This window comes from Mercenaria mercenaria, chromosome 17, assembly GCF_021730395.1.
Source record: "Mercenaria mercenaria strain notata chromosome 17, MADL_Memer_1, whole genome shotgun sequence".
Classification (NCBI taxonomy): domain Eukaryota; kingdom Metazoa; phylum Mollusca; class Bivalvia; order Venerida; family Veneridae; genus Mercenaria; species Mercenaria mercenaria.
The window spans coordinates 64,990,649-65,018,523 of NC_069377.1; the positions used below are offsets into that span (position 1 = coordinate 64,990,649).

Below are 27,875 nucleotides of genomic sequence, written 5' to 3' on the forward strand. Positions count from 1 at the left end.
GGCTCAAACCCTATCAGGCACACACTTTCAGTTCCAGCTCAACAAAAACATAATAAATATTGATTCATAATAATTACACACAGTTAAAGCTCAGAGAATGTTAAAACTAGAAAATCTTCATCAAATGAAAATATGTTTAAAATGATGGCAAAGAAAAAATGAAAACAGTTAGCATGGTCCTTCGAAATATTTTGTTAGCGAACATAGTCACTAAAAACATTTGTTTGGAACACTCGAAAAATCACACCTGTATTATCCTACAATAAAGAAAACGGACCAAATGTTTATGTACACAAGTACCCCAATTGTATTCATTTATTAGTTTAGCACACCTGAGCCTGATTCAATAATGAAACCATAGATGCAGTACTTCAAAAGAAACCAGATTAAATGTGTATTTCAGATATCTGTACAGTTAATACAAGAATTACAAGGTGTGGATCCGAAGGAATAATTTTCGCTGGATAAAACTCACTAGCTGGTATGTATAATTCATATTTTACCATTGTGTAACCTTCGATCTAATAAAATCTAGCAAAAATGTCTAATACATTTATGTAAAAACATTATACAAAAAAATGTAATTATTTGATAAACTTATGTACGAAAAATATATATATTAATCAAATTAATTATTTTTTCCCCCAAATCATTTAAAATTTTGCCCTATTTTAAAAATGTATGGTGTCGGGCAGATCTGCATCTGATTCTTTTTTAATTATTTGAGCAAGGTATAAAGATTTGTTGTTAAACAATTAAAACCGTAATTATCTTGTATCTTTTCCACTTGAAAATATTTGGTACAATTTTACTGTGCTTTTACCTTGCAATTCAAGAGACCTAGGGTATGAAATTAGATTTGTTCAACTCCTTTGTTTCTTGTAATGACTATAAATTAAGCCAGCTGAGAGCAATTTGTTCCCAATTCTATTGGAATTAAGGTTTTATTGTAGGTTAAGCATGTTTTGTACAGACTTTTATCATTAAAGAAAAGAACACTGAAATCTAAAGGATATAAAAAGTAAATATAAATCACAGACGGATGAAAATTCCATTAAGGGCTTATGTTGCATAAATTAAATATGTCTTAATTACACCATAAGAAAACTGTTATCTTTAAAAGACATTTGTGTGATGCTTTGATCACATTACAGTGTTTCTCAGTAATTACAACTATTTTATATGAGAACTGTATGATTTTATAAAACACTATGATATTTAAGAAGTTTGACTTTTGAAACTTTTCAGTACCAAAGACAGAATAATCATTATATACTTCACTTAGTTTATACATGTGCTAATTTGTTTTAGCTTGATTGTGATGAAAGCTTCAAGCTTACTGGAACCACTCTCGAGTCTGCTTCCTGGAAAAACTAGTACAAGTGTTATATGAAAGGTCATGACCGTACCCCAGTGGGGCTTGAACCCACGATCCCTGATTTGAGCGGCCAACACCTTATCCACTGAACCACTGCTCCTCTTTACTTCACCTCAACACCTAAAAAATAAATGAAAAATCTTGTTTGATCATAGACAAGTTAACTCTGACTGTATTATACACTGCTTATTTTAAAATTTCCCCTGATGCTGTTATCATAGGTGTGACAGAAAAAGTCATTTTTTTCACCATACTGCAATTTTTAATGGGTGAAGTGGTCTAGTGGTTAACGTGTTTGCCACTCATTCATGGGTCTAAGCCCAACTGGGGTCACAACCATATTTTCTCATTTGACATAAAAAGAATGAACAAGAACTGTCTCCATAGGATGACACATGCCCCCGATGGCACTTTGAATGAATAGTTATGGCCGATGTTAGAGTGATTGTGAATGAATGACAAACATATGGACAGGTCACCCCCATCAATGCACTTTAATGAAATATGACCTTTAAAGTCCAAGTGCCTCCTTGACCTTTGAACTACGGACCTGGGTCTTGCGTGCGACACGTCGTCTTACTGTGCCACATATTCATGCTTAGTTATTTTAAAATCCATGCATGAATGACAAAGATATGGACCGGACATGCCCATCAATGCACTATCATGAAATATGACCTTTAATGTCTAAGTGTGACCTTGACCTCTGAGCTACGGACCTGGGTCTTGCACGCGACACGTCGTCTTACTGTGGTACACATTCATGCCAAGTTATTTGAAAATCCATCCATGGATGACAAAGATATGGACCGGGCAAGCCCATCAATGCACTATCATGAAAAACGACCTTTAACGTCTGTGACCTTGACCTTTGAGCTACGGACCTGGGTCTTGCGCGCAACATGTCATCTTACTGTGGTACACATTCATGCCAAGTTATTTGAAAATCCATCCATGGATGACAAAGATATGGACCAGACACGAAAATTGCGGACAGACTGGCAGACTGTTCAAAAACTATATGCCTCCCTTCGGGGGCATAAAAAGTGATTCAAATAAGCCTGAGCAGCTAAAATGAATTGCAAACTTTTTATGTAGTCACACCAACACAATGTAGGACATAGGCAACTTTTTCAACTTTTCATGGTGGTCCAGCAAGATCCCATGTGCCCAAGGCATTATTTCATCACTGGCAGGCACCTAGGTAGAATCACTGACCTTCTATAAGCCAGCTTGAAGGTTTCTTTACATGACAATCTTAACCTCAAGCAAGACTTAGAAGCCACATCAGTTTGGGGCAGGTGACTGAAATCAGTGACCCAAACCGCTCAGTCTTATAGGTCTCAAGTACAAACTAAACTAATCTTTGAAACTGTAAACAGCTGTTCATAAAAATCATTTACAGTACAGTAGATATTTCTAGGAAGTAGCAGAGGTTCTGCTTTCAAGCTTAATTAGAAAATTGCAGTTACCTTTCAAAATAAATGATACAAATCATTAAATAGGGTGTCTGGCAAACATAAATATCTGATATTTCTGACAGTTATCTGAGAGGATGTTTGGCAAGCTGCTACTGTGCCTGTCTAAGAATGATACTGTCCATGTGTAAAATTGTTAAATAATTCTCATATTGTGCATACTATTCTTGAAATGAGTGAAATAAAAGGTTTTTGACATATCTTGACTTTACTTGATATAATACTCACAGTCAGTCTTTTAAGGAATCCCTGATGATGTTTTTTTAGTTGCTGTCTGTAGCATATTCATAGGAACCTACTGAGCATGTGACTATCCCAGGATGTCTTCTGTGTTGAACAGGAACCTATAGTGTGTGGCTATCACAGAAAGGCTTCTATAACTCATTCTGCAATTGTATAGGAGCCTACAGTTATGTGGCTATCTTGAGCAACCTGTGGAGTTTCCACTTTTTCTATTTAAATATTAACTCATTCTGCAGGTGTATAGAAACATAGAGTCATGCATCTATCCCGTAATGATTTCTTTAACTCATTCTGCAATTCTATAGAGACCTACAGTATGCAGCTATTCCGGAATGGCTTCTATGCTATCTTGGGTTATTTCTATAACTCATTCTGCAGAAATTAACTGTTGTATAGGAACCTACAGTCATGTGGCTATCTCGCGTGATTTCTATAACTCCTACAATCATTTGGCTATCTTGGGTGATTTCTATAACTCGTTGTGCAGTTGTATAGAAACCTACAGTCATTTGGCTACCTCGGGTAATTTCTATAACTCATTCTATAGTTGTGTATACATTTACATTCTGCATCTATCCCAAGATGATTTCTATAACTCATTCTATAGTTGTGTATACATTTACATTCTGCATCTATCCAAAGATGATTTCTATAACTCATTTTATAGTTGTGTATGCAGTTACATTCTGCATTTATCCCAAGATGATTTATAACTAGAGATGCTTTTGAGAAAAGCGCATGTCTCCCACAACTGCCCCTATGAAAAATGTCTAGTGTCTCTGGATGGCTTAGATGAGTGGATCCAATTAGATGGTCTGGACGAGTGGATCCAATCAGTAATTCAAGGGCCATAAATCAAAAAAGCCTGGGCAGATTTGGCTAGTTATCGAACTTGGCTAAGGTCTTATGGCCAAACACATTTTGTTCAAGTTTGGTGAAGTTCGGATGAGAAATGTTCGACTTAGAGTGCAGACAAGAGTAAAAAGGCAGATTTTTCAATAATTCAAGGGCTGTAACTCCAAAATGCCTGGACCGATTTGGCTAGTTATCGAACTTGGCTGAGGTCTCATGGTCAAACACATTTTGTTCAAGTTTGGTGAGGATTGGATGAGAAATGTTTGAATTATAGTGCAGACAAGAGTAAAAAGGCCGATTTTTGGTAGTTCAAGGCCCATAACTTCAAGAAGCCTGGACCGATTTGGCTAGTTATCGAACTTGGCCGAGGTCTCATGGTCAAACACATTTTGTTCAAGTTTGGTGAAAATCGGATGAGAAATGTTCGACTTAGAGTGCGGACAAGCTTTGTGACAGACACACAGACAGACACACACACACACACAGACTGGAGTAAATCAATATGTCTCCCACACCACTGTGTGGTGGGAGACATAATAACTCATTGTATAGTTGTGTATGCAGTTACATTTTGCATCTATCCCAAGATGATTTCTATAACTTATTCTATAGTTGTGTATGCAGTTACATTCTTCATCTATCCCAAGATGATTTCTATAACTCATTCTATAGTTTTGTATGCAGTTACATTCTGCATCTATCCTAAGATGATTTGTAATAACTCATTCTATAGTTGTGTATGCAGTTACATTCTGCATCTATCCCAAGATGATTTCTATAACTCATTCTATAGTTGTGTGTGCAGTTACATTCTGCATCTATCCCAAGATAATTTCTATAACTCATTCTATAGCTGTGTATGCAGTTACATTCTGCATCTATCCTAAGATGCTTTATAATAACTAATTCTATAGTTGTGTATGCAGTTACATTCTGCATCTATCCTAAGATGATTTATAATAACTAATTCTATAGTTGTGAGTGCAGTAACATTCTGCATCTAACCCAAGATGATTTCTATAACTCATTCTATAGTTGTGTGTGCAGTTACATTCTGCATCTATCCCAAGATGATTTCTATAACTCATTCTATAGTTGTGTGTGCAGTTACATTCTGCATCTATCCCAAGATAATTTCTATAACTCATTCTATAGCTGTGTGTGCAGTTACATTCTGCATCTATCCCAAGATGATTTCTATAACTCATTCTATACTTGTGTGTGCAGTTACATTTTGCATCTATCCCAAGATGATTTCTGTAACTCATTCTATAGTTGTGTGTGCAGTTACATTCTGCATCTATCCCAAGATGATTTCTGTAACTCATTCTATAGTTGTGTATGCAGTTACATTCTGCATCTAACCCAAGATAATTTCTATAACTCATTAGTTGTGTATGCAGTTACATTCTGCATCTATCCCCAGATGATTTCTATAACTCATTCTGCAGTTGTGTATGCAGTTACATCCTGGTTCTGTCAAATCTATTGATTCCCCAGCAGTTGTACATGTAGATATACAGGGTTGTTTCTTACAGCCTGTGCAAGTGCAGTATAAATCTCAAAATCATCCTACATTATATAAGGAAATCATTCAGCAGCTGTGTGTGCATTTTAGGGAAATCATTCTACAGCTGTGTGTGTATTTTAAGGAAATCATTGTACAGCTGTGTATGCATTTTAGGGAAATCATTTTGCAGCTGTGTATGTATTTTAGGGAAATCGTTCTACAGCTGTGTATGCATTGTAGGGACATCATTCAGCAGCTGTGTATGTATTTTAATGAAATCATTCTACAGCTGTGTATGCATTTTAAGGAAATCATTCAGCAGCTATGTATGCATTTTAATGAAATCATTCAGCAGCTGTGTATGTATTTTAATGAAATCATTCTACAGCTATGTATGCATTTTAGGAAAATCATTCAGCAGCTTTGTATGCATTTTAATGAAATCATTCTACAGCTTTGTATGTATTTTAATGAAATCATTCTGCAGCTGTGTATGCATTTTAGGGAAATCATTCAGCAGCTGCGTATGCATTTAATGGAAAACATTCTACAGCTGTGTATGCATTTTAATTAAAATCATTCTACAGCTGTATATGCATTTTAGGGAAATCATTCAGCAGCTGTGTATGCATTTTAGGGAAATCATTCAGCAGCTTTGTATGCATTTTAATGAAATCATTCTACAGCTGTGTATGTATTTTAATGAAATCATTCTGCAGCTGTGTATTCATTTTAGGGAAATCATTCAGCAGCTGTGTATGCATTTTAGGGAAATCATTCAGCAGCTGTGTATGCATTTAAGAGAAATCATTCAGCAGCTGTGTATGTATTTTAATGAAATCATTCTACAGCTATGTATGCATTTTAGGGAAATCATTCAGCAGCTTTGTATGCATTTTAATGAAATCATTCTACAGCTTTGTATGTATTTTAATGAAATCATTCTGCAGCTGTGTATGCATTTTAGGGAAATCATTCAGCAGCTGTGTATGCATTTAAGGGAAAACATTCTACAGCTGTGTATGCATTTAATGGAAAACATTCTACAGCTGTGTATGCATTTTAATTAAAATCATTCTACAGCTGTATATGCATTTTAGGGAAATCATTCAGCAGCTGTGTATGCATTTTAGGGAAATCATTCAGCAGCTTTGTATGCATTTTAATGAAATCATTCTACAGCTGTGTATGTATTTTAATGAAATCATTCTGCAGCTGTGTATTTATTTTAGGGAAATCATTCAGCAGCTGTGTATGCATTTTAGGGAAATCATTCAGCAGCTGTGTATGCATTTAAGAGAAATCATTCAGCAGCTGTGTATGTATTTTAATGAAATCATTCTACAGCTATGTATGCATTTTAGGGAAATCATTCAGCAGCTTTGTATGCATTTTAATGAAATCATTCTACAGCTTTGTATGTATTTTAATGAAATCATTCTGCAGCTGTGTATGCATTTTAGGGAAATCATTCAGCAGCTGTGTATGCATTTAAGGGAAAACATTCTACAGCTGTGTATGCATTTTAATTAAAATCATTCTACAGCTGTGTATGCATTTTAGGAAAATCATTCAGCAGCTGTGTATGCATTTAAGGGAAATCATCCACATGAACCAAATCTGTGACAGGTATTATATAATGTATGGCCTATGTACAATTACAGATAATCATATGCATAGGACTGTAATTGCATTCTTCATTTGTTGTCTAACATAAATAACTGTTAGACATCCCTGGGGTGTGTTTAGAGAGAGGTCACTTTCACCATTTAATCATGTTGATCAGGTGTTAGTATCACACCTTTAATGAAGATATCCCTGCTGTTCTCCCTGAGGCAGTCACAAGATTAATAGAAAATACTTGTACTTCACAAAAACAGTTACTTACTCTAGTATCTAACAAAATAAACCTGGATTATAGATATCAGCATACATACAAATATGTATAAATAAATTCAGATATTAATTAAGATATAAAAGAACTAATGCATTTCAGTTATTTGTCTGCAATAATTTATAAGACATTTCTTGTATCTGTGTAATTATTCAAAGGAAGTCAGATGCAAAGGAAAATCAAGATTTACTTTTGATTTCGACATTACCTTAAACCCTGTTCGCTGATAAGGTAAGTTTTAAACTTGATTTCAAAGATGAGAAATTTACTGGTAAATGATTTAATAAAAGTAGTTTTGATAAAGTAACCATTCTGAAGATGTCATACAGTACAGCGGGCATGTTTGATACGGGGATTCATTAAAGCGGAGATATCGGGGTATCTCAGGGTATCTAGGCAAACATTAGGATATCGAAAGAATCTTAATGAGATTTTCTAACCCTTGTGTTATATCATTGTCACTTGATAGGGATAAAACCTGCCACTGTATTTGTCTTCTATCAAACAAATATTGTAAAACTTAAGTCGTACTGTAAAATACATTCCAATCTGTACACACCGAATTTCTGCTTCTATCAAACAAATATTGTAAAACTTAAGTCGTACTGTAAAATACATTCCAGTCAACAAATGTTATAAAACTTAAAGGTACTGTAAAATGATGACAATGAACAGGTCTATGATTTCAACGTTATTACACAGTTGTTCTGTAAATATACAAAACAAGAGCTGTCTCCATAGGATGACACATGCCCCCGATGGCACTTTAAATGAATAGTTATGGCCGATGTTCGAGTTTAGGACCTTTGACCTACGGAGCTGGGTCTTGCGCGCGACACGTCGTCTTACTGTGTCACACATTTATGCGTAGTTATTTTAAAATCCATGCATGAATGACAAAGATATGGACCGGACACGCCCATCAATGCACTATCATGAAAAAAGACCTTTAACATCTAAGTGTGACCTTGACCTTTGAGCTACGGACCTGGGTCTTGCGCATGACACGTCGTCTTACTGTGGTACACATTCATGCCAAGTTATTTGAAAATCCATCCATCGATGACAAAGATATGGACCGGACACGCCCATCAATGCACTATCCCTTAATTTCTAAGTGTGGACTTGACCTTTGAGATACGGACCTGGGTCTTGCGCGCGACACGTCGTCTTACTGTGGTACACCTTCATGCCAAGTTATTTGAAAATCCATCCATCGATGACAAAGATATGGACCGGACACGCCCATCAATGCACTATCCCTTAATGTCTAAGTGTGACCTTGACCTTTGAGCTACGGACCTGGGTCTTGCGCGCGACAGGTCGTCTTACTGTGGTACACATTCATGCCAAGTTATTTGAAAATCCATCCATCGATGACAAAGATATGGACCGGACACGAAAAATGCGGACAGACCGACAGACTGACAGACTGACAGACCGACAGACCGACGGTTCAAAAACTATATGCCTCCCTTCGGGGGCATAAAAATCCATAAATTTAAAGGTTTTTCAGTCTGTAAATTTACAGAATGTGTATATGAAATATGTTAAAATTACTATATATATATATCTAAAATACAGTTTAAAATTATATGGGTCGGTGGTTCTACCCAGGTGCCCGCTCGTGATGAAATGATGCACGGAGGGGCACCTGGGGTCTTCCTCCACCATTAAAGCTGGAAAGTCGCCATATGACCTATCATGTGTCGGTGCGACGTTAAATCCAACAACAAACAAAATTATATGATATATATACTGCATGAATAAATGAAGGTGATTTTTAATTTTCAGTCAATATGTATCATCAGATGACTCTGAATTTTTCAACAATGTGAAAAAATTAAAATTATCGTAACTGTCTGAAATTCTTGTATTAGTTTTATCAATGCATTCAGTAAGTGATCCAAACATTTTATTTTTACCTGCAGTTTTTAGTTGAATTGTGATTTCATCAGATTTAATACCCCCAGTCTTTAAATTTATGAATTATCTGTCTATATTATAAATGAATTAATTCATGTTCAGTTTGTGAACTTCAAAATGAACTGATTCATCAGCAGTTAATGAACTTACAAATGAATGAATCCATGAGCAGTTCATGAAGGTATAAATGAATTAATTTATGAGCAGTTAATGAATAGCTCATGAAATTTTTAAACAAAGTATAGTTGTTTAATGATCATACTTCAAAGTTTATGTTATTTAATAAAGATTCTCTATATTTAAACCTACATACCAAGTTTTATGATCATCTCTGAGAGATATATCAGTTAAAAGATGAACATTAAAGGATGCAGTAGTTTAGGTTCTACCCACAAAGACACCACAATGTGTTTTATGATCTATCATCAAACTGCACAGCAGTTATAATGTTCAACAACTTGGGTATCATAATTACATCATAATTAAATATTCTAAAATATTTCAACAGGAGTTTTTTTTTTTGCAGTATCTCTCATTCAATGATATGCAAATACATGCAAAATATTAACTCATTTCTTTAGAATTTTCTTTGATATGTAATTAAATGAAGATGATAAAAATATTCTATCACAAATTTGTGAAAGCTCCCCAGTAATGTGTATTTAGATTATTTTAGATTGCATTCTACTTGTAGTTGTTATGATAATAAAGTTGTGTTTTTATTGCTTTACACTTTGATAAGCAGAGGAAAAATTAATTTAAAGCAGGAACAACTCATTTGAGCAGACAAAATTTGAATCTTGCAGTCAATTCAGCATGAAGTAATTTTAATAATTTGCCTGCAGATGTATGAATAAGGCAACTGTTACTGGGTCTGTTTTGGCTACATTTGCTATCTAAATTAATAGAATTTGATGTCTTTGGTTGGGTTTTAACGTCACACTGACACAATTGTAGAATCTGATGTAACTTTGCAAAACTTCAATTATTTAGTATGAATGTTAATTTGTTTGGGTGGCATATCAAAAATTTAAATGAACTGCACAAGAACATGTCATTTCAGGGCCTCCTCTGTTAAGCAAATTCAGTCAATTTATATCCACCGCTGAACAAGTTTTGCAAATGAGGGAATATATTTTGAAATTTATTTTATTTCCAGATATACACAAGTTATGTACATGTTGTGGGGAATAAAATTTTTGTTTAAAGCTGTCTTCTTTTAACAGCCTGTTCATATCTATATGTTCATTTAATAGTTTGCTTGGAAGCAGTGATCTATACTAGCGGTTTGCTAGTAGTAAATCATTACGTCAGAATTACTGACACGTCAGGATGACACCACCCTTTACTTAGAAAGGGAAAATAAAAACACAAATACTGAATGAATTTGAAAACCAACCAAATTTTTACTTATCTTTCTAAACTAACATTTTACAAAACGCTCTAAATATACAAGTTAGAAAAATGCCAAAAATACTGATAAAGATGACAAATCAGCTTATTGAATAAAAAGAATAAAGTTTTTAAAGTTCTGTCAGAAAGTAAATAATTATCTCAATAAATGGTATTATTAAAGTATCTAAATGTATTTTGTGACACTGTACTTATGTGACTCTGTGCCTAAAAATAACAGCAATGTAAATTAATTACCGATAATTACTTAAGTATTAAAAGATGAAAATCTAAAACAATTGCTGTTAAAACAAAAGAATTTAAGTTACTCAGTTAAAGGAAATTACTTACTAATTTAGAGAAAAGTTACAATGAATTTAGTAAAACTCTTAGGTTAAATAAATAGCCAAAAATAAATACAAAATTAATTAATTATTAATTACTAAACCCTAAGAGAGTTTTTTAGATGTTGTCTGTCCAAAAGTTCCTTACAGAGTGAAGAATTGGCCCTGAAATTCTACTGAGGTAAACTCTTCCAGAATGCAGTCAACCATGAAGGATGTAAAGTACATTCTGATTGGTCAGCATCTTTCTGATAAGCCATTCAACATTTATCTTACATATCAGCTATGACCTTGACAGTGTTTATGTAAGCTCTTTGTCTTTAATCTAAAAATAGCTCAAAGTTCTTTCATAACTGGTCTTACTAAAAATAGCTGATGTAAATACAAAATGAAAATACATGTATGTAATGATATCAAATGCAGTTTGTCGCAGTAAAGATAATGAAGTGATAAAGACTATGAAGTAAATAAGCAATAATAAAGTATCAATGAATATACTGAACTCAGTGTGAATGTGCATGAAGAATGATCTACATAGATAAATCAGCAGTCTTTAATAGACTAGCTGAATGCCCTTGATAGACTAGCTAAATGTCTATGCTTTCAAATCTTAAAATACCATACTATTTGTAAATACAAACATTTATGATAAAATATTAGATTGTTAGATAATATTATGCAATACTGAAACTATGTATTATGTAACATTATGTTGTAAAAATCCAACTTTACAACAACACACTGGTTTTGGGAAAAGAAAAAATTTATTACTTTAAGAAAAGTAATAAATTTTTTCAAGATGAAACTTGAAAATTCGAAAAACGAAAGCTTTTGTGGAAATTCAAAGGATGCTACAACTAAATGTCGCACCATACTAAAATATGACATTTTTGCTGAATGAAACAATCTATCTTGAGAGACATATGTATTCACAAGTTATTAATGTAATGGTCATGTCCTGGAATATGAAAAGAAGTACCTGTTTGATATAATGTGAGAATACAAATAACAATTATTGTCTTCTTGTTGTCTCTTCACATCATCTTCTTTTACGTCATGTTCGGGGTTTATCGTACTAGTGTGCTGTCACAATCACCTTAAATGTTCATTGCACCCAATGTCTTTACACTAGATTTTGACACATTAGTTTTGTGTAATTTATGTCGCGTTCGGGATTTATCGTACTAGTGTGCTGACACAATCACCTTAAATGTTCATTGCGCCCAATGTCTTTGCACTAGATTTTGACACATTAGTTTTGTGTAAATTTATGTCGCGTTCGGGATTTATCGTACTAGTGTGCTGACACAATCACCTTAAATGTTCATTGCGCCCAATGTCTTTGCACTAGATTTTGACACATTAGTTTTGTGTAAATTTATGTCGCGTTCAGGATTTATCGTACTAGTGTGCTGACACAATCACCTTAAATGTTCATTGCGCCCAATGTCTTTGCACTAGATTTTATCGCATTAGTTTTGGGTAATTTTATGTCACGTTCGGGATTTATCATACTAGTGTGCTGACACAATCACTTTAAATGTTCATTGTGCCCAATGTCTTTGCACTAGATTTTGTCACATTAGTTTCAGGATTACTGATGTCCTAGGATGCGCGTCTATTTGAGAATATATTTGTGTGTGTGGACACAATCACCTTAAATGTTGATATCGTGCCCACTGTTGTTAACTTACATTCAGTACGCGTGTTTGTGTGTGCAGGTACAATCACCTTAAATGTTCATTGTACCTAATGTCTCTGCACAAACTGATTTCTCTAAATAGCAAATGTAAACTTAACTTAAATAGTCTTGTAGATGTTGCGCGGTGCTATTCTGATCGAAACACTTTTTCACTTATATATACACTTTTTCTCTTTAACATTTATTCGTCAGAATAGCACTTGAAGAAAGGAAAGGAAACATCACTATATACTATGCAAATGCATTACTTTTAAATAAGTTTTTGTTCTATCGAATAACGAAAACATTTTACTCTGTTACATCTCCATTAAAAATACAATACAATAATAACAATAAAACTATGAAAACTCAAGCATTAAGTAGTGCACATACTTAAAACTTACAAGTTCGGACTAAGATATTTATATCTTTCACCTATGCATCATGTTTAAATGAAATTATTAAAGCAAAACTCATTGTCAGTCTGTAAAATTATATGCAAGAGAATGTTCCTATGTTTTCATTGTCTGATTAACAGTTCTATAAAGAAATATACTCTGTATGTAAATATATATATCAACTAATCAACAAAATTAAAGTTCACACCATTGTGAAAACTCACAAAAATGCTGTGCGTTAGACTTAGCCGCGAGTGGGGCTATACGCACCAATATGACACGATCGCTTATATCCCAGGGTTACAATAGCAACAAAAATATGTCTGTGATAAACATCCAACAGACGCCTATAGAAATTAGATCCTATAGAAAACACAAAAATTTGATACCTATTATACCTATATAATGATATCAAGCCCATAGAAACTTAGATTCTATGTAAATGAACTAAAAATCACTAAGAACCCTAAGGAAGCCTTACAGAGACTCATTCTGAAGAACTTCTCTTAATATGACAGCTAATAAACATTTTCACATATACAAGACATTCTTAAGTAAAACTTTTTACTTATCGTATGTAAAAATTGTTAAAATTACTGAAATATATCAGCCTGAATTCTTAGCATGAAAAATGTATGGTGAACATCAATTAATAGGTAAAAACAAAAATCTTAACATGAACAAACAGAAAATCAAATGATATACAATGATTTACACAAAATTATTTTACACTTTAAAATGGCATGGCATGGAGTTGTAACATTTTAAATGTATGATACTTAAAATCTTAGATCACCGAAATCATAAATTGAGCGGAAAGAGCGTGATGTTTCTTACGCGAATACTTAGTAACACTAATACTTAACACTGGTCTTTACCGCGATCAAGTGGAATATCTTTCATCATCTGGACCGGGTCATATACGAATGCTGGTTGCAAATCTGTAGATGTCATCTTCTCTGGGTTATCTGGACATCTTGGAATGACATCATTAATGGTATACCAGTATAACATCTGGTTATTCTTCAAGGACTCCTTGTTGATACTTTGATAGTTGGTTACAACTGCTTCATGGTTTTCTTTGGTAGTGTGCTTCGGTAGAAAACCTGGAGTAAACCATGTAGGAAGATGGTTATGGTCTGTACAGGGGTGGTCTTCTGGATAATTGCCTCTAGGTGATTTGGTGTTTCTTGTTTCTTCTTTGAAGTATGGCTTTGGTATTACAGTCCTCTGGTGTTTCTGGATTGCCAAAGAAGGTACAATGTTGTAGTTTTGCAGTGGAGGACAGACGAGGCACTGCAGTCTGGTCTTGTTGTGGAGCCTGGTTGGTAGGTTGTGTCCCACTACAGGAACAGGATACAATTGTGGTAGTGGTGGTAGACCGTCTTGAAGATAGTTGAATTTGATGTTGGCGAGAGCAGTGGTTTGAGGCGTTCTATGCTGGCTTGCTTGAAGCTTTCCTCTGTGACTGTATAAAGCTTCAAAGGTTGGCTGATGGTTTATGTTTTCATCTGGCTGACTGCTTGTAGAAGATGGATGAGCAGGTAATGGATCATGCAGAGGTTGGATTTGTTTCGTTACTCCGGTGGCGGTGTTTCCTCTACCTGCTTCCAGTACAGGTCTATTCCAGTTTGTAGTTGTTGAAGCATCTTGCAGTAGTGGTGTTTTGTTTGTTCTCATAGATGCCTGGTCGTCATCAGAAATTAAGGTTTGACTTCTGATTTGGTTGCCGGAAGATAAGAAGTCATCACATATAGACATGATGTGATGGTTCAGTTTGTAGTTGGTGTAGAGTGGCAGGACTGGTAGAGTGCTTGTTTCTGGTGCCATCCTCTGTAGTTATGATTGGTGAAACGTATGGCTGTGTTGTGCTTCTTGACAGCTGACAATATCTTGCTGTGACAATTACTGAGAGAAATATTCTTTCTCTATTTGGTGGAAGCCAATATACGGACAGAATTTTGAGGTTAATTTTGTAAAATGCCTGTGGAGTGCTCTGAAGTTGAAAATTTTGAGAGGGTAGCCTTTTTGGACAAAATAGTGAAATCATCCACACAATAAAGCCAAAAGTAAATTATGGATACTTAAGAGCACTTATGGACGCTGAAATGAATGAGTTATTAGTTGGCTAAGACTTCACTTCATAGATCTGAAACTGGGTCTGCTGCAGATCTCAGTGTAATATTGGAGTACTTGCAATTGGCTTGTACTGCTTGAGGGTCAAGGTCTCTAAAGGAATTGGCCTTTATAATTTAAAAGAGAACAATAGGCCAGGGCAGAAGAAAGAAAAGAGGTGTACAACCATAAAAGTCATATATAACACTTGCGTGCTCCAGCTTCCTCAACGTATAGCCAGAGATATGCTTTTACCGCTGTACTGATATGATAACAAAACGATAAAGTCATGTAACGCCCAGTTTTACCCGACTTCCACACCGTATAGTCGGAAGGTTGTCAATGCATTTACCGTTCTATCTTATATGCTAATAAACTGAAACTAAGCTTTCTGATCAAACTCGCTCTGAGCTTCAACCTTACGGCAATCCTTGTCAGTTGAAATAGAACAAATTGCTTAGCACAGTTGAAGAAAGAATAGATAGGACAAGATAATACTGTTGTGTGGCAGTTCACTTAGATACTTAGTTGCTGAATTTGCCTTCAAAAATAATTCTGAAAAATCTACTGTTTCAAAAATACAAAAATTTACTGTTTCCTAAAATAAGCTGCTTCCAAGTTGAGAAAATTAACAATTTTCAAAACTATCCCGATTCTGACGCCATTGTTGTGGGGAATAAAATTTTTGTTTAAAGCTGTCTTCTTTTAACAGCCTGTTCATATCTATATGTTCATTTAATAGTTTGCTTGGAAGCAGTGATCTATACTAGCGGTTTGCTAGTAGTAAATCATTACGTCAGAATTACTGACACGTCAGGATGACACCACCCTTTACTTAGAAAGGGAAAATAAAAACACAAATACTGAATGAATTTGAAAACCAACCAAATTTTTACTTATCTTTCTAAACTAACATTTTACAAAACGCTCTAAATATACAAGTTAGAAAAATGCCAAAAATACTGATAAAGATGACAAATCAGCTTATTGAATAAAAAGAATAAAGTTTTTAAAGTTCTGTCAGAAAGTAAATAATTATCTCAATAAATGGTATTATTAAAGTATCTAAATGTATTTTGTGACACTGTACTTATGTGACTCTGTGCCTAAAAATAACAGCAATGTAAATTAATTACCGATAATTACTTAAGTATTAAAAGATGAAAATCTAAAACAATTGCTGTTAAAACAAAAGAATTTAAGTTACTCAGTTAAAGGAAATTACTTACTAATTTAGAGAAAAGTTACAATGAATTTAGTAAAACTCTTAGGTTAAATAAATAGCCAAAAATAAATACAAAATTAATTAATTATTAATTACTAAACCCTAAGAGAGTTTTTTAGATGTTGTCTGTCCAAAAGTTCCTTACAGAGTGAAGAATTGGCCCTGAAATTCTACTGAGGTAAACTCTTCCAGAATGCAGTCAACCATGAAGGATGTAAAGTACATTCTGATTGGTCAGCATCTTTCTGATAAGCCATTCAACATTTATCTTACATATCAGCTATGACCTTGACAGTGTTTATGTAAGCTCTTTGTCTTTAATCTAAAAATAGCTCAAAGTTCTTTCATAACTGGTCTTACTAAAAATAGCTGATGTAAATACAAAATGAAAATACATGTATGTAATGATATCAAATGCAGTTTGTCGCAGTAAAGATAATGAAGTGATAAAGACTATGAAGTAAATAAGCAATAATAAAGTATCAATGAATATACTGAACTCAGTGTGAATGTGCATGAAGAATGATCTACATAGATAAATCAGCAGTCTTTAATAGACTAGCTGAATGCCCTTGATAGACTAGCTAAATGTCTATGCTTTCAAATCTTAAAATACCATACTATTTGTAAATACAAACATTTATGATAAAATATTAGATTGTTAGATAATATTATGCAATACTGAAACTATGTATTATGTAACATTATGTTGTAAAAATCCAACTTTACAACATACAAATGGACTGTGCAATAGATTGCTGGTTCCTATGTTTTACAAATAAAGGGGAAAAACTCTGCTCGATAGTGATCTATAAGTTTCATGACGATCAATCAATGGATTACTTTCTTTTGCAGGAATTTAGTATTTTAAAACAAAGGGCAATAACTCTGCAGTTACTGAAGAGGTTCTTATAAAAGATATGCATGCATCATCACTCTATAGTAATCTATTTTTGTGTTAAATTTCATGAAGATACATCAATGGATTACTTTGTTATGTGGGAATTTATGGATTGTAAAATAATTACAGAGCAATATCTCTAGTGATCAATATTTGTGTAAAGTTTCATGAAGCTCCATCAAAAGGTTACTTAATAGATACAGTCAAAAATCCCTATTTTCACCAGGCCAAGGGGAAAACTCTGCTTGTTCTGGGTAAAGGGGAATAACAGTATGTGACCAAAGGTCATTATATTAAATGATACAAAATAAAACGGCTTTAAAGGTTTTTTCAGTCTGCTGTGGTTATAATATAGGCCACACCAACACAATTCAAGGTCATATAGCGACTTTAAAGGTTTAAAGATGGAGGAAGACTCTAGATGCCTCTTCATTATTACAGCACATGCACCCTGGGTAGTACCACCAATCTTAGACAAGTCAGCTGGCCTTTAAGGCTTCAAAAAAAAAATCAGAATGCTGCTATTATTTTGTGCAAAAAAATGTATATGAATGAAATGACCGTTTTTTTAATGCACTGCATTATACACTATTCATTCAACTGGGCTAAATTGTACACCTTGTATTAATGTAGTCAACCCTAACCCTAACCCTAACCCTTAGAGTAAATGTCTTCAATCATGTCAAGACCTGTAGAAACTATCTGAGGTGTTAATTTCCATCTGCTATTCCAATTAGGCATCTTTTATCACTTGTATCTGTCATTACCAAACCATCAAACATTCAAGACAGATGAAAGAGAGTTTACATGGAACACATGGGAGAAAATCCTACAATCTCTGCACATGCTGTAATCTATATCTAATGATGTTTTTGCACCAAAATGATCTTGCTGTATTCTGTAGGTGACCTTTGATTTGTATTCAGGAAGATTCTTTTTTTCTCTTCCCAGGTAAAAAAAAAAATTGCTCACAAGTTCCACATTCATCCTAGGTTCAGAGGGAGATTTACTCTACATCAGACTTTAATGTAGTCAAGTCTACTAAATGTGCTATTTATTACTCTATCAGCACAATTCAATTCAATGTTTTGAGAAGAAAAGGGACATAATTCTATAAAACTTCATTGGCTTCAAGAGTTATCTGCTGTGAACAATTAAAGTAAAGACTTGATATCTTAGGTCTCTTTTTAATAGTGGTATGGTACTGTAAACAAATAATTATTAATCACTGTATTTGTTTTGTTTTTTGGGGTTTTAAACATCACACTGACACAGTTATAAGTCATATGGCAGCTTTCCAGCTTTTCATGGTTGAGGAAAACCCTAGATGCCCCTCAATGCGTCATTTCATCACGGGAAAGCACATGGGTAGAACAACCAACCTTCCGTAAGCAAGTTGGATGGCTTCCTCACATGAAGAATTCAACATCCTGAGTAAGGCTTGAACCCACATCAGTAAGGGGCAAGTGCTACCACTCGGCTACAGAAGCCCCTTCACTGAAATATATATGTTGACAGTTAAAAAGAAATTATATATAAACTTTTTAAAGATCACACTTTGATGTAAAAAATAAATCATTAGCTCGACTGATTTTTTAAAAAAATCTACGAGGTATTGTCATCACTTGATCGTAGGCATCGGCGTTGGTTAAAATGTTTGTTTAAGTCCACGTTTTCAAAAACCACTACTATTTCTTGCATTTTGTCAGAATTATGGGCCTTTTTAATTTAGAAAAATCAGTATTTCTTGCTTGTTTTTTGTTCTTTTTCACTATTCTTGAATACTTACTTTAGCTTTGAAATATCATCAATTAAGATAAGTAAGAAGGCCAAGAACCATAACTCTTTTTTTGCATATTGTGCAGCACGCAATAACACCCGTGTTCTTGTTTTTTGATGCCCAATTTTATGAACATAAATTTATCATGGAAATCAAGAATGCATTAAATACAGGCACGTGTCCAGGTGGGGGGCCAGGGGGCCCGGGGCCCCCCCCCCAGCTGGCTTGCTAGTTACGATTTTTATTACTATGGGCCCCTCAATTAACAAATTTATACACCAGCGCAACTGGCTTGATTTGACAGCAATACACAGGCTAAAGAGCCATAAAACCGTGTCCCAAATTTATACACCAGCGCAACTGGCTTGATTTGACAGCAATACACAGGCTAAAGAGCCATAAAACCGTGTCCGGTAGTGGAAATTAGCCCCAGGCATGTCACAGGTAAAAGTTTATCTGTGCATGCTTCATTGACCGCTTGATTGGGTAGTGGAGAAACTATTATGTTTTTTACTCTTTGGAAGTGTTATAAAATGATCAGAACATCGTTGGTTTTGTTAAGTAAATCTTAAAATGAATATGTAAAATGAAACATTATGATGGTTGTATTTTGTTTTCACATTAAGGCACATTCCCCAAATTTATTAAATTGATAGATATTTATCCTATCTTTTTATTTTACAACAATTATGAATTTGAAACTACTGTATCAATTTTACTCTTTTGGGTCCAATAACATTACTTAAAAACTCTCGTAGTTTTAAAAGTCGTTTCTCAGTAAATCTTACAAAACGCATCTAAAACTCGTTACTTATGAGGGGTTTTATACATAAAAATATCATTTAATATGTGCTGTGATGTTACAGTTTGTACAGTCAAAGAAGTATAAAATACACATCTATTTATTTTTATAGATCTTTGGTACAGCTAAGAGTTCATTGTCATTTGAAATCTGTGATGTAAAAAGTAATTGTCATAATACTTCGTTTGTTTTGTTGGAAATCTAAAAACATTTGGCCGTTTTGCAAATAGGATACCCTTAATAATTAGACTAGCTACTAGACTGATAATTACGATATTTCTATGATTTTTTTTTTCTTTTTTATGTTCATAGAGACAAAAGCCAGTCTATTCTAGAGATTTTCTAAGAGGACTGATGTTAAAATTGTAATATTGGACATAGTATATAGACTGGCTCAGTTCACTACATGAAATCATAAAAATGTGAAAAAAATTATCATAGTCTAGGAGCTAGTCTACTTAATAATCATCTTAAAACTTCAACATTTTTTTCAACTGGGTATCATACAGAAAAATACATGTATGTCCATACACTGTGACTGTACAATCATACATACATTGAAAAAGCTTGATGAAATGATTAAAAAGTAGACTTTTCCCTAAATATATAATACATTCATGCATCCTTAAAGGTGTTTCAGGTAGCAGGAAAATGCATCTATTCATGTGCCATATTAAAAAAAATTCGCAGTCGCGAGGGGATACCCCTCCCGAACCCACCCCAGGTTGGGCCCCCCCCAGCAAACAAATCCTGCACACGGGCCTGAAATACAGTCAGTTGTGAATCTTCTGCATTAACATGATCATATTGTGAGAAATACTTTGGAGAAGTTTCTAAATCTCAGCATTACCACAAAAGTAGTGTATCCACTTCTTTACTTATATACAGTTACATTAATTATGTACTGGAATGATGAATTACACCAATAACCTCTCAGAGGCTTTAAGCATTGTAAATAAATATCTAAGTGGTACCATTAAACATGTGGGATGCCAAAACGAAATAAATCTAAATGCTTATCTTAAGTGTTAAATAAACCCTTGAAACTGTTGAAAACTTACATGTAATTAAGGTAAAACAATCCAAAAGCTCAATTTATAGCACGAGTATTAACACCTGGTTTGAAGTGTGTCATATTAAGGGTCGGTAATATAATATATGACAAGTACTAAATTTTTGTGGTGTTTCAAGTCATGTCAAATACTACTGCAGTTATCAATCAGAGAATCAGGTTTTATTTTGTATGTTTTTAGCATCTACACTTTGAAAAGAAAAGTATTTGCACCCATCCCCAGGCCCTCCCTCACCCCAGTTCAAAATTATCATTAAAAAATCTTAACTGAATGTTGTCTCAATGTTCATTTTTATGTTTTTATTTCAGAAATTCTTTGCCCTAATACAAAGTTTATGTATATGCACACCCCATGAAACTAATATGCCATCCAGCCGTTACCTGGGACTATTTGCACATAGACAATCCCCTTGTTTGCCATTATAGCCAGGGTTTATGATAAGACTGTGTCCCAGGTTAGACAATCTTACATAACAAGCTGTAAAATATGTAACTGCCAAGTGTGATTGTTATGCAAGGTACTATCTTAATCACACTTTAAGGCTATAATGAATAAAAATTTGTGTCTCTGACATCACCACATATCAAAGTTAGCTCTCCCTCTGTACTTTAAATCAGACATTTCTTTTGTACTTAAAAATATCAAATAGAATATCACTAATTACTTCACTTTTTATGTCTTATTTGTGTTTAAGAAATAATAATATATCCAAAACAGATTTTATTGTCTAATAAATTCATTGTTTGGGAGTTCAGATGTAAATAAAGTATAATCATCATGGCACAATGAAAATGGTAAAATAATACTCATCTGAACATAATCAAATAATCAATCAATGAGTGTTAATTATAAAAAAAAAATGCTTTCTTCTGCTTTTATATGATGTTCACCAACATTCTGCCTGTTCCTTATTGTATTTCATTTTCAGCTTGTCGCTATGACATTAATATTTTGACATAGTTAATGTATAATGACAAACAGTGACATTATCACATGTTTACCCTTCCTTGTTTAACAGGAAAAGTGATGGGACCTTTTCCAGTATCAGAATTCTTTGTTTGGTTATAGTTATAAGCTTGGTCTCTATAGTCAAGCAAAACTTTTATAAAAAGTACAATATAAAAATGCCTAAGAAACAGATCTTTTTTTTTTCTTTTCCTTCTTACTTAGGATTATATGGTTGTAGAAATTTGATCAGCAACATTTTATCGAACAACATTACAGTGAACCTATACTATCCTATAAATCCTTGCAATAGATAAATAAATTTTGTGCAGCAAAATAGCTCTGTCTGGACAATTCAAGATTCAGAGATCAGAGACAATTCACTTTTCTATAAACTTGGAAATTTTTTAGGATAATCAGGTGAATGAACTGGAACTTGAAGTGGATATCTCACATATTCTATTGATAAGTTATTATTAATCTAATGATACTTTCGATGATGAATTTTGTTCTGGAATCAGCTTTTTTTATATTAACATATTATTCTTCTTTGAGTTTATTTCTAGAAATACACTTATGATTTTATTAATACAAATTGTTACAACTTTATTACTTAAATCTGTGACAGATGTAACATTATGTATAAAATCATAAAATAATGTGTTGTTTAACTGACCTAAAAGTTCTTGACCAATTAAAATTCAATATTTCATGTAAAAAAAAATCTATGTAAAATGTATTGATTTACATACAATAATGTAGATTTTTTTTTGATATCTAAAACCACATTGAAATACAAAACTGATGAAAAGCACAGCATTATCAAGTGAAAAAAAAAACATATTTGGATTAAACATGAAAGAAAAATTCAATATCAAAAACACTATGCAACTATTGGGGGAATTGCATGTTTGAAAGCAACTGAACCCTTGCTAGCCTCTGGTCAATAAAACCAACAGGGAACCCTGATCTTTTGTGACTAACAATTCAATAATTAGAATAATTTAACTGGATACTTTAGATTCCTTTTATAAGAGAGAGATTATTGATTTTGGAGAGGAAAATGTAGAGAATAGCAGGAAATTTTCCTTCCCTGTCTTTGTTGCTTGAAGCTAATTTACTGAAATTGCTGCAAACGCAGTTCTAAATGTCTCAAATACATGGAAGGCTTTTGGGAGAATGTTTCATTTAATGACTGATGATGATGGATTATTCAAAAGATTGTTGGAAGTAGTGAGATGCTAGTGAAATACATGAAGTATGGTTTCATTTTGTTTTATTATCATTCTAGACTTCTTTTACTGCATTTATTTTAATTAAAAGTATATCAAATACAGGAAAGAATTTCAGACTTCAGTGAAGGTTTATTTCACAAGTATCAGAGTTTCAAACCGTATTCTCTGAAATTCCAGAAACACTGGTTAAAGTGGCTAAAAAGTCAGATGTTACGCTGTTAATTCAAACTCCTGTTTATGAAAAGTGCAATTTTTACTGGAGTTTAGATCATCAAATAGAAAAATTTCATAACTAACAGTTTCTATCTCTAAATTCCAGACATATCATATCTGGACAGAATTAGAAAATTCTTAACAAAATTAAAAGATCAGAAAGCTGTTACAGACATCACAAGTTTTTAATATTTTATTTTCAGGTAAAGAGATAATTGGCGAAGATTGGTGAGAAAACTGGAGCTGAAATTGCTTTCACTACAGGATAAACAGGTGGTTCCAAGATCTAATTTACATTTAATTAGATATTCCAGCAGATTACAGGGTGTTGGAAAGCACCAAATCAAGGCTTCCATCTCCCAATCTGATTGGTTGAGAGGTTTTCCCAGTATAAACAGTACTGAGTTACAAGAGTATACAAGGTTTCTCTGCGCTTGTTCTAATCTCTGCAAGATGTGAACCTAACACACACAGCAATGGATTTTAGCACATTTAGTGTGAAGAGAGATGCAATTGGGATAAAACAAGGCACAGGGTATTTTAGTACTTCATTTAGAAATGGATTAAATGTTCTCAGAATGAAACTGTGTTTACCTGTGTGAAAAATGAGAATTAACCAAATTAAAAGCTACATCTACTTCATTACAACCTTTGTAAGTCTTGAAAGGAAATTATATCCACAGTGAGAAGATGTAATACACACACTTCTGAAGGATTAAAATGTTGCAATTTGTCTATGGTTGAAAGGTAGGCAGTCAAACAAGAAGAATGGGTTTCCGAATATTACGACGGACAAAGACCCTGCTCCTTACATTTGGGTTGTTCTCACTAGGCTTGTACCTGGTACTCAACACATTAGCCATAGAATTTTCAGCAGAAAATGCTGGTTCCCTGCCGAAACACCCAAGAGACTTATCAATGCCAAGAGCAAAATCCAAATTTCCAAATGAGTTCCAGGCTAATTTTGTAGCTCAAGGTCAAAGAAAGCCAAAGACAATGAACTTGGGAGGTGATGACCACACTGAAGACAGCATTGTGTATGATAGAAATAACAAAATTACTGATGAAAATTATAATAATGAAATGCACAACCAACCTAAACGTCATTCTATAAAGTCTGATCGAGACACAGTTAAATTTCTTCAGAAGCATTACAGACAAGGAAACATAATTGAAAGCAACAAATTTGAAAATGTGCTAAACAACGATAATAATGGTGGTGAAAACACTGATGATGAAAAGTATGAACAAGGTGATGATTATGAAAATGAGGATGATTATGATAAAAGTGAGGATGACTATGAAGAAGATGCTGATGATGAGTATGATGATGATGATAATAATGATGAAGATGATGAATATCAGTATGATGACGCTACTAATGCCCCATTCAAACCTGGTGACTTTGGAGATATAAGGGGACTGGAATATTACAGAAAACCAAAACTGAAGTATGCAGAAGTAGACACCATTAATGTAAAGAAAAATAAACCTGATAATTTTCCTGTAGTGAAAGATGGTTCTAAACATTTGGATAGCCACACTGTCACATATGTAAAAGACAAAGAACCAGAAAAAGAACTAATTGAAAATGGAATGTTTTGGTCGGAATATGTGGAATCTCTCATACCAAAAGGTAAGTAATATCAGTAGACTTATTTATAAACAAATATGCTAATGGTATATTGATATGACAACTTGCAGTCAGTCAGTAAGGGTTGAAAGAAAACACTAACTTAACTGGAAAAAAAAACTTAGAAATTAGTGCCGTCCAACTGATGTCCAGGCATGTAATTTAAACCCACAATTTGAGATTCCCCTTAGAACAGAACTGTTCTGTTTCATTTTACCATTTATACACAAGTTAACAAAAGATTTGTACATTGATATATTACTCTATGTGAATTTTTGCTTTGTTTTTAAGCAAATTTTGAAGAAGGCACTAATGAGTATTTTGGCACCTGTCAAAGATAATATAGCCTCTTGAAATCTGAAAGCTATACAGTTCCTCCAAGAAGATATCCACACATCCATATAAAACAGTTTTCCCAGTTTTGTTGCAAAGAAAGTTTTATTAGGTAAAATGCAAATATAACAACATAGATTGCAACCTTAAAACTACAAGAAAACTGGAATTATACCACATATACCACTGGCAGCCTAAACATGTAACAAACACTACATGATCTAGTATAAGTACTATGAAGCTATTAATTGCCAGAGCAATAGACTATCAATTAAGAACCTAATTAACAAATATGATACAGATCAAACAAAATATTTGTAACAATTATTGCACTAATTAATACCAAGTTACAGCTGAAGTATATATTCTACAATATTACTTCTCTAAACAACCCCTCTAAAGCACACACACTTCTTGACAGTAAAATTGCAGATTATTGTATTCTCTCCAGTGCAACAACTTCTGTATTTATTTAAAGACATATTTTTTCCAAATGGTGTTGTCCTGCAAGAGGAAAATTGCTGACAGTGATTTGTTTACAATAAATACACGGTCTTGTTGTCCTGCAAGAGGAACATTGCTGACAGTGATTTGTTTACAATAAAAACACTGTCTTGTTGTCCTGCAAGAGGAAAATTGCTGACAGTGATTTGTTAACAATAAATACACTGTCTTCTTGTCATGCCTTGCTGACAGTGATTTGTTTACAATAAATACTCTTGTCTTGTTGTCCTGCAAGAGGAACATTGCTGACAGTGATTTGTTTACAATAAATACACTGTCTTGTTGTCCTGCCAGAGGAACATTGCTGACAGTGATTTGTTAACAATAAATACACTGTCTTCTTGTCCTGCAAGAGAAACACTGCTGACAGTGATTTGTTTACAATAAATACAGTCTTGTCCTGCAAGAGGAACACTGCTGACAGTGATTTGTTAACAATAAATACACTGTCTTGTTGTCCTGCCATAGGAATATTGCTGACAGTGATTTGTTAACAATAAATGCACTGTCTTGTTGTCATGCCAAAGGAACATTAATAAATGCTGACAGTGATTTGTTAACAATAAATACACTTGTTGCACTTGATTTTTGTTAAAAGGTGTATATTAAATATATCAAAATGGAAATATTACTACATTTTTGTACCGATATCTTTGTAGCGCAAGAAATATGTTCTTTTATGGAAATACATTTTATAGAAAAAAAACTGATTCATGGTAGGGCAATTTGGAGAATATTTGAATAACACTATAGTATTAAATTCAGGAACATTGACAAAATAGGTTACTGAATCAGTCTCGCATTCATTCAGGAGGTTGAAATGATTTATTATTCAGAAGAAGGCTCTAAATTTCTTTACTTCACTATTCTTTAAAAGTTAACCACACATGTAAAAAAAATGCACTTTCTGTTTCTTTCTGTAGCAAAAGGACCATATCTCGATCCACAATCACAAACACAGCTTGGAAAATTCATTTATCATGGCTCAGTTAGATTAAGTATGATAACCCTACTGACAGAAGAACATAAATCCATGAAGACTGCTCACTAAAAAACACATATTCCCATTTGTCTCAATCTAAGCATTAAATCTGACAACAGATTTTTATTTATGGACAATAATGATATCCCTAATGTTTATAGAAAATTGTTTTGGAAATTCTGGGCTTCAGCATACAAAGGAACCAGATTAAATACAGAAATAGTTTGAATGATATCAAACTGTTTTATTGCAAACGGCTATTCAGCCAATGCAGTTAAAATGGAGTTTTATTGCTGAACAGTATCCAACCTGTGCAAAATGGAGGACCATATATCATTAAACCTTTTGGCTCCCCTAAACTGAAGGTTCTGAGTAAGCTATTAGTATAATATTATATGGCATCAATCCTCAGTCCTCCACAATTTACATTAACATCTCCTTCTCTGAAACTACTGGTGTAAATTATCCAAAACGTAGCTTATAGCACCCTGGCAAGGTCATCTCTCAACTTGGTTCAAATTGTTCTAGTTGACCCCTTTTAAGGCCTTCTAGAGCTAAAAATAGAAAAACTCCTCATGAATCCCTTGAATGATCTTCATCAAACTTGGTCTGTAGCATCATTATAAGATCCTCTTCCAAAGACAGTCAAATTGGGGTACTCGGCTTCTTTTAATAGGGTTGCTTGAAGCTAAAAACAGACATACATTTATATGACTTTTTCTCATTAACTGCTTGATAGAACTATATCAAACTTATCTGTTACTAAGAATCATTATTAGGTTCTCTCTTAAATCGTCTAAGTGGAAGCACTTGACCCCCTTCTGCTCAAGAAAATGCTAGATGGATCTTCATCAAACTTGGTCCGAAGCATTCAAACAAAGTCATCACTTAAGTTTCTTCAAACAAACACCTTAAGGGAACACTTAGGGTTTAAAGTAGTTACACCTTTCAATTACTTTTTCCCCTTGAAAAGCTTGGTTGCACTCCATTTAATGAGATCTGAAGCATCCTTTTTGGGTCCTCTCTCATATTTGT

General features: G+C 33.7%; 2 protein-coding genes across 7 annotated transcripts in view; one reads left to right on the forward strand and one right to left on the reverse strand.

Annotated features, from left to right (window-relative positions):
* LOC123537234 (uncharacterized) overlaps positions 1-27,875 on the reverse strand; it is a 437,951-nt gene that overhangs the window by 403,696 nt on the left and 6,380 nt on the right. The gene's annotated exons all lie outside the window — the stretch shown is intronic.
* The window catches only part of LOC123537120 (four-jointed box protein 1-like), a 38,859-nt gene continuing 11,259 nt past the window's right edge, over positions 276-27,875 (forward strand). Inside the window, exons 1-2 of one of the 4 annotated variants that reach the window (XM_053528441.1) lie at positions 276-481; positions 23,592-25,024. In XM_053528441.1, coding sequence (XP_053384416.1) covers positions 24,157-25,024 — 868 coding nt within the window. In that variant the 5' untranslated portion in view covers positions 276-481; positions 23,592-24,156. Of the gene's footprint in view, positions 482-7,428; positions 7,590-22,257; positions 22,361-23,051; positions 23,199-23,591; positions 25,025-27,875 lie in introns of those variants that run through there. The other 3 variants (XM_053528444.1, XM_053528445.1, XM_053528442.1) reach the window with 3 other exon arrangements.